Source organism: Rutilus rutilus (genome assembly GCF_951802725.1).
Source record: "Rutilus rutilus genome assembly, chromosome: 8".
In the NCBI taxonomy this organism is placed as follows: domain Eukaryota; kingdom Metazoa; phylum Chordata; class Actinopteri; order Cypriniformes; family Leuciscidae; genus Rutilus; species Rutilus rutilus.
This window is the reverse complement of record NC_140222.1, coordinates 20,355,406-20,364,169: the sequence shown is the minus strand read 5'-3', so window position 1 is coordinate 20,364,169 and position 8,764 is coordinate 20,355,406. Positions and strand designations below refer to the sequence as shown.

The following is an 8,764-nucleotide window of genomic DNA, read 5'->3' as shown; positions in this document are numbered from 1 at the left end:
CCTTGTTGCATTTCAGAAATCATATTTCTCAAAAGATGTCTGAACGATTTCTGATAAATAAATGTCATCATAGCGCGGTTGATGACGTGTTTGCAAATGAAAAACAACGAACTGTCCTCTACAAAACTTCATGTTTTTCTAAATATGTCTGTCTATGCAGCTCGTGCTCACACAGAGGAAGACGAGATGACGTATGACTATCATTGCCAGCAGTAGGCTACAGCGCCTATATACAGCGTTTATAGTTTATTATTAGAATTATAGATTAACAGTTATTTGTCATTAATTTAGAACTATCTCACCATAAAATGGCTTTCATTCCATATTTTGAGAAAGCATAGCCTATTTGTGCAATTTAAAGTTCACTGTAATAATCTCTACCATAATAGGCATATAGGGTTTAATTGTACATACAATATTTAATGTAATATTATTTGAAATAGCCTAGGGGTTTTAATTTTAATTACATGTAATTGTCACTGATTCTGTTTCTCTTGACTGTGGTCAGGATGTGGTTTGTGAGTGGGAGATGGAGAGATGGAGAAACTGAAATAGAGGGAGGGAGTACATGAATTTCTCAGAGCTGAAGTTGCAGAGTTTGTCTGTTTGACTGACTATTTAATATACTAATGATTTCTTATTTATTTTAATTATATGGGCTTTCATACAACGCATTTACAGGTTATCTTGCACTGGTTGTTTATGTTCTTCTCTCCACTTCTACTGTGAATTCAGATTAGAGAGCAATGACACTAATAATAACAGATGATGATGATGATGATGAAGAACAATGTGAAGAGTTACTGGTGATGACAGGAAGCTGGAAAACATACAGAAAAACAATGAATGTCAAAACAACTCAAATGAAAATAATGCAAAGCATTGTCTGAAAGTAACTTGTTTTTTATTAAAGAAATTAAGTCAATAACTTAAAACACAGAATGCATAGAATTGAACGCTAATTACATTTACGACTGAACAGTTTACTCACCATAGACAGTAACACTGAATCTCTTACTGTACTTCTGACAACGGTCAGTTTATAAAGTCCAGTGTGTTCAGATCTGATGTTTCTGATGGTCAGAGATCCAGTTTGATTGTCCATCTGGAGTTTGTCTCTGAATCTTCCATCATTACTGACAAATATATAGTTCATTTGGTCTCTTCTAATGATTTCAGCTATTCGAGTGTTTTGAGGTCCAAACGTCCAGTTTCAGATCATCTCTCTGTAATAATAATAACTACACACTCCACTTTCTAAAACTGAACAACTGTAAACGTCTAATACGTAAACTTCATGTGAAAAAAACGGATAAGACAACAGATACTGCAGGTTTAAAATAATACATAATATAATTTTAATACAGAAGTGAAGTGTTTATGCTTAAGTGTGTTTCTTGCATACAAAGAAAAACCTTCCAGTGAAGGTTGCAGCGCGAATACAAGCACTGCTTGTATTCATTAAAATTTAATGCACTTACATGCACTATATGAAGGACACTGCTTTACCCACCTCATCTCATCTCATCTCATCTCAGTGTGTCCACTTATAAGTTTAGTGGAGACAAACACAATCAATACAGAGTGAAAGTTTAGAAATGTTTATTTCACAGCAAATACGCAAAACACAGCATACTGATTACAACACTGTTATAAAGTAAAGTACTGCACACTGAAGCTTTTGTAAAAAAAGAAAAGAAAAATAAATTACATTACATCAGCCCACTATTTAACATCACTTAATGGCATGGAAGCATTCAGTAGTGAATGTCTCTTTGTAAAATCTTCTTGCTTGGTGATTACATTACAACGTTTAATGTGTAAATACACACACAGTGTGTGTCATATACACTGACATGACAATAATAAAGATAATCTCAGATTACCATTATAAGATAAATGGTAAAATATGCATTTGATCCTCAGGCTGTGCAGTCAGTACAGCTGATTCAGTGTACAGAACCAGCAAAGACTAACTTGACCTTGATCCATGATAATCAGCCTAATCCAGTGCGTGGTATTCTTGTAAATCTCACTTACAGTCAGCAGAGGGAGCCATTGGCTAATACACATATTCAACAGGCTACTAAATGCATGTTGCTCTCATTACTACTTACTACTTCTCTTTATCGCTTTTTGTTCTGACTCCTGACTCTTGGAATAGGAGAGTATCACGTGGATGGCTGTATAATAATACTAACAACTAAGCACACAAACCAGCTCTATACTCAAGTCTAGACATGCATGACTGAGTTATGAAGCCTGTAAAAAAATTATCATGATTTTAACGGTCAAAGACTGTAAAAATGCTACAGTGAAAAACTGTTAACTGTGATAGATCTAACGGTACATTTAATGTGATTTTACTGTAAAATACCGTTAAATTTACAGTTTTTTAAACAAGTCATTGTATAATTTACAGTGAAAAAATGTAAATTGACATTCCCACAATTCCCTGCGTGACACTTTTGATGTATTTTTGATGTACATTTGATTTATTTTTGTTGAAATAACTATGTTTCTTCATAGTTTTCATAGTTTTTTTCTTTTTTCTAATCAGTTATGACATTAGGGTTTTATGTTACATTTAATGTTGTTAAATTAATGTTTATTGCGTTTTTAAAATGTATGTTACCATGATGGTGTTTAGTGTTTGTGTGAATGACACTATGCAGCTTCTATACATTAATACTAACTTGCTTGTGATGAGCTTTAATTCATCATGTGATTATCATCACCACAGTGATTGGTCGTTGACAGTGTACTATGGTACAAAAGTTCAATAGATCAGTAAATTAACATTATATCAGATAATTAAATATGGTTCAATACTGTAAATTTAAGTAAAATATGTAACATCTAAAATCTTTCTCTGAAATGTATTTTATAGCCTACTATTTGATTTATTTATTCAAAAACAAGGCAAGGATAGGCTACTAAATGATTTTTATCAATGTAATGTGACGGCACATGCGTATCTCATATTTTCCTAATGTTTTGTATTAAACATGGTATCACGTAGATGAATATGCATATGCAAATTAAATGCAGATGAGCTTATGCATATAAAACTAGGCGGTGTAAGCTCCATATGGTTATTTCGGGGTGGAGACGCATGTGAACAATCTTCCTCTGACTGGGATTTAAAAAGGTTCTGGCGTACATACGGTATTATAAATCAGAATATTTTTTTGCCTTTCAGGCGCACGCACACTTTTAGTAAGGATCCTACACACAGTTTTATAAATGAGACCCCTGGAGAGATGCGGCTTAGCAGCACTCACATGCCCTTTATAGGTGCTTTCGACGATGGGCAGGGGTTATCATGAACATTCTAACTGGTCTCCTTCTACGCAGCCCCATACAAAACAAACTGCGATGCACTCTTCCAAGTGCATAAATAAGACGCACATTAACTGCAGTATGAAATCTTAGTACCTGCTTAGATTGAAGCTTTCACTGGATAATTTTTAGCTAAAACTTGTTCTTGCTTTATTTATTATTGTTACATTGTTTAATGCATAAATTCATACACAGTTCATAACTGTGTAAATAACTAAGAATATTAAACAAACAAACCAGCTCAACTCAAGTTTAGACAAGATTATACTGTTTTAGGAGTTGGTATGAAGTTGGACAGGTGCAGTCAAGATTGAAATAATAAAAAAAATGAATGCATTTTGGTGTTCCCCCTAAGGGGATGGAGAGAGTTTGCTTTCACTTTTGTATTTGCGAGGGTTTCACCTATGGGTATTTCTCACGCCAAACTGTACAGTTGCCCTCCTCTTATCCATGGCCCTGATCAGCCCCCTGTAAGTAAAGAAACACATTTGGAAGTCAGAGAGAGACAAGAGAGACCAGTACTGATACACATGATTTAAGCAGAGAGATGAGGAAAAGAAAAGCAGGAAAAAAAAAAAAAAAGTTCACACAAAGGATGTTAAAATGGGGAAAAAAATGTCTAAGAGAATTCAACAAATCAATAACATAGGTTCCAACATCTATTTAAAATCAAAGATGCATGATCATGTAAATACATGCACCATCTGAACACTTTTGGACAAATTTGAAAAACATTTTACAATCTGGTTAAAATAAATCATTTACAGGTTTCAGAAATTTGAAATAACAGGTCTTACCGGATCTAAGGTTGCATTTGCACAATCATTCTTTTCTTCAGTCTTGGCTGTTGAATACAAATCAATTTATAAAATTAACAAAGCTTTTATGAATTTGAAATGGAGGTTATAAGACTTTATCACATTTGAACACTATCAGAACAGGACTGTAAAATTAAGAGCCACCCATAAATGTATCAGCTGTCAGAAATACTTGCCTTTACGTTTTGCTATTTTTTTAAATATACAGCTACAAAACTTCAGCACAACTACAATTTTGACTGCTAGTAGCAGAAATGCCGCTGTTATCACCAGTATCCCAAGTACATGTTGGTGGAGTTCTGCAATAAACAAAGCAAAATCCCAAATCAGTGTAAACAAGTTTCACCACACATCAACAAACATGAAATAATGCAAGATCTAATGGAGTTCTTAAAGCTTAAAATTAGCAGTAATTCATTTCTGAGAAACACTGTTGATATTTGAAATCGACACCCAAATTTAACAGGTATAAAAATTATACTTTTAAACATATTTCACACAAAATTGTTCATTTACATATACCTGACCTGGCTGCCTGATCAAATTGAGTGCTTTCCCCTTTAATTGTTGTGATGTCATGAACCAACATCATTTCCTGTTCTGTCTCCTCTTCCCTTTTGCATGGGAGAGGTCAATTTAATTTGGTTTCTGATCATTTTATTTAAAGGAGTCATAACCTTGTATTACATTGGATACCTACTGCTGTATTATAGTCTTTCAGGCCCTTCTAAAAAAGAAAAGTGGAAAAAAAATAAACACAGACCTACTTTTACCCTTATTTCTGAAGGCATTATTGTCTCGCGAGATCAATGCGATGTTTTGGCTGTCGTGGACGCTCATTTTAATAATGCAAATGAGGGGCGCGTTGATTGGTTGAAGGAAGGAGGGGGGTTGACACGCAGGTAACTTCAGCATCATTACAAACTGACATCATGGCGCAAGTGGTGAATGAACCCGACCCGGCCGCGACCTACGGGATTCAACCCTACATGTTTGAGCCGGTGTAGCAGTCGATTCTGTTCCCTATCGGAATTCCTGTTCCCCCTGAACGAGCCGTGTCTGCTGACAGCGCATGCGTCAAAGCCTTAATAAACCTTAATAAATCAACGCCTTAATAAACATTACATTGAAATCTGTAATAATGTTTTAAATTTGAAAAGAAATAATCTGGATTGAATTGACAGATGGGGGAAAATTCGCTTCTAATAAAAAATTAAAATAAAAACAATAAAAAAACGCTTAAATTTCGGGAAAAAAATACAATCCTTTTTTAACCTTTTGGCTTCCCGTACATCCAGTTGTGCTTCTTGCTCGTATCGCTCGTATTCAGTTCTGATGGTACGCATGGTAACTCGGCAACTACGCATGATTTGTAGTATGATTTGCGTGAAGGGAACAGGAATTCCGATAGGGAACAGAATCGACTGCTACACTGGACTCTGAACCAGAGCTGGAAAGGGAAGATGTAGAGTTGTTGGATGGACGTCTACATCAAGATGTCTCTGAATGGTAAAGACAATCATTTTGACTGAGACATACATTAACATCGGTAACGAGCTAAAACGTTTGTTGCTATTTTCTCCCACATAGGTTTACCTTTTATTTAATGTCGATTACATTAACGGAGATGTAGTCTACTTATTTTATCAGCTTACAGTGGTTATTGAGATGAGACGTTTACTATCATGTGCTGTTTTTGCCTTGTTTCACGTTATTTAGACATTCAATATTTTTCTTCTTTAGACAGGTAACGTGTTGTTTTTCTTTATGTTTATTATTACTTGACTGTTTGTTTTATTTATCTATGTATCGTTATCTATTCTATAAAAAAATCAATACAATGATATGTTGTCATAGTTATATAATATTCAATAAAGCGCACACACATAACTTCCTGCTGCGGTGTCCATATATGGTATATCCTACTACCTCATGACGTCAAGAGGGAGCTGAAATCAAAATCTCGTATTTGAGTGCGCGTGCACGCGCGCTGGTTTATTTACCCTGAGGTAAACAAACGCTTCACTTTTAAATATCGGCTTCCCGACCAGTGTATAATCGTTAGTCGATCATAACATACATTGATTCTCGTGGAAAAGTGAAAATTGCAGGTTATGACTCCTTTAATCTTTATTGTAATTATTGGTTTTATGTCTATACTTGACCTCAATTTACGTGTATAATGTTATTTTACTTACTTGTGTGATTATTTTTTGTCATTTGACCTTTTTTTTATTTTTGTCTCCTGCTAAATATGTGGAAATGAGAGCACATGTTGTGTATCATATTTATTTTATTGAGAACATTAAGGGCAATTCACCCAGAGGCTGCTTATTTGTTCTCTTGCATCTAGTATGTTTTTTTCTTGTTTAATGTAAATTTTCTTTACTCGATTTATGTTTTATGCGCCTTTTTTATTTACCCCTTTTGCACTGTAACTGAATGGAAGAGAGAACATTAAGGGAAATTCACTAAGAGGTTGCTTAATTGTTCTTTTGCAACAGAGAGGAGAGGAATAAAAGATCCAGCGAAACTGCCGCTTACTGTCCCGTGTTTAACTACACAAAACACACAACGCAGACAACAACCAGTTACACCTGGTGCCGTGACCCGGATGGGAGTGAGGTTTACGGGGGTAAGTGTAAATGTCATAAGCCAGTAAGAGCTGTATGTTTAAACCTCACTCCCCTGATCTCAAGAAGCGCGCTAGCGACCAATGTTAGAAGCTGTGGTCTTTAGCCTCCTTGTTAAGAGCGCCTGCTTCCCACGCCAGAGACCATGGTTTGAATCCCGCTGTGAGCGGGTCAGTAGGACTGGTTACACAAACAAACACTCCCCTCCCTTCACTACTCAGCCCCTCAAAATAACAAACATGCCACCAGCAACCACCAGCTAGCGCATTTGTGTTTCATATGTTTTCATTAAAAGACACTGGTAGTTCAGTGAATGGACTAATAATGCTGACGTACTTGGACATGTGTGACAGAGTCGACTGATGTCCAGATGTGTGGTCTGGTGTGTGATGGGATTGTTGATCATACAGCTGTAAGTGTTGTTATCCTGATATTCCACCTCCAGAGGTAGAGAGAGACTGATGCTGAGATCAGACACACTGATGCTGGACAATACACTGATTCCTTTGTACCAGGAGAGAGTCACATCACTCACATTCAACACTGAACACACCAGTGAACATCTGGACACTGATGATCTTCCTGATGATGATGAAGAACAGTCTGAAGAGTCTCTGGTGATGACAGGAACAGGTAGACTAGCTGGAAAACATTAAAGAAAAAGTAAAAGTAAGTATTACATCAGTAGTGAGTACAATCAATAACTAACAACATGTTGCAGATTGTGCATAAGAAATGTTTTTTTCTATTTGTTTTTGAAATGTATTTTTTATGCTTCACCTTCTGAGAACATGAAATTGCATTTAAGCAACTATTTAATCAGTTTTTGTACATATTGATCATTTCAGCATTTGGTAGGTCATTTTAGCTGCAAATTGTGCATTTTGAATTATTACTTTATTGTTTTATTGTTGAGTTCAGACTAAAATTAAAAGTTAATTAATAATTATAGTATTTGGTACATGATTCATGCAGTTTACTCACCATAGACAGTAACACTAAATCTCTTGAATGAATATTCTCTGTTGCTGAAGATCTGTAGTTTATAAAGTCCAGTGTGTTCAGTTCTGATGTTTCTGATGGTCAGAGATCCAGTTTGATTGTCCATCTGGAGTCTGTCTCCAAATGTCTCAATACTGTCAAACATATTAATGGTCCATCTAAAGATTTCAGCAATACGAGTCTCTTGAGGTCCAAACATCCATAATATATTATTATTTCGTATTCCAGTAACATCAGAGTTTAGAGTGACAGAATCTCCCTCGGTCACCGATATTAAATTCACTCCATCTGCATCAGCACCAAACACACCTGAAACTGAGATTTTGATACAATTTGTACCCAATAATGAGGAACAAAGACATTTTGTAATAAATACATAATATAAGAAACCAAAATGTTATTGAAGGCAAAATTTTCAGCCTATTGGATAATTTTGTTGGGTTATTTTCACACTGTTGCATAACCCACTGCTGCAATTAATTTTTCACTGAAAGTAGAAATTAGGCATAATTTATGAATCATAATTCATGTATATTTTATGAATATTTTTCCAAATCTCCATTGCTGCACATTCAGGGCTTTGTGTGTGTGCGTGTGTGTGTCCGCTGTCAAAGTTACGCCAAATTGAATGGGAGTCAATGGAATGCTAACAGCAGGTGATGGCTTGTTAGCCAATGGCGGCCCCCGGGGATGGTTCGCTTTCCCAGTGCTGGATTAGCCCCCTGGATGACACAGATTCAAATTTGCCGCCATTACTTTTCCGCTGTTTAGTTCCGCCCACAGCGGTTAGCTGATCTTGTCGAGTAAGTTTGGATCTGTATCAAGGGCAAGCGGGAGATTTGAATTCAGTATAAGCTCGTGAAGTGGATTGCGAGATCAACAGTGGTTCAAAGCAATCGTATTCGTCAAGAGCAACCGTGAGCAGGAGCACTGTTGTCAGTCAGTCAGTCAGTTCGGATTCTTCTGAAA

At 35.9% G+C, this 8,764-nt stretch overlaps 1 protein-coding gene across 1 annotated transcript; it reads right to left on the bottom strand.

Annotated features, from left to right (window-relative positions):
• Nucleotides 1-6,519: 6,519 nt before the first annotated feature.
• LOC311294889 (uncharacterized protein) lies at nucleotides 6,520-7,982 on the bottom strand. The gene is made up of 2 exons (XM_084415954.1): nucleotides 7,778-7,982; nucleotides 6,520-7,435 (listed from the first exon to the last, which is right to left on the bottom strand). Exons 1-2 carry the CDS (start codon nucleotides 7,938-7,940, stop codon nucleotides 7,053-7,055), a joined length of 546 nt encoding a protein of 181 aa, XP_084272080.1. The 5' UTR covers nucleotides 7,941-7,982; the 3' UTR covers nucleotides 6,520-7,052.
• Between the last annotated feature and the right edge of the window lie 782 nt (nucleotides 7,983-8,764).

Excerpts from the sequence above, each read along its gene's own strand:
- LOC311294889 (XM_084415954.1), bottom strand. The coding sequence starts at position 7,940 with ATGTTTGACAGTATTGAGACATTTGGAGACAGACTCCAGATGGACAAT. Across the intron at positions 7,436-7,777 it reads ATTTAGTGTTACTGTCTATG|CTAGTCTACCTGTTCCTGTC; the intron begins GTGAGTAAACTG and ends AATGTTTTCCAG.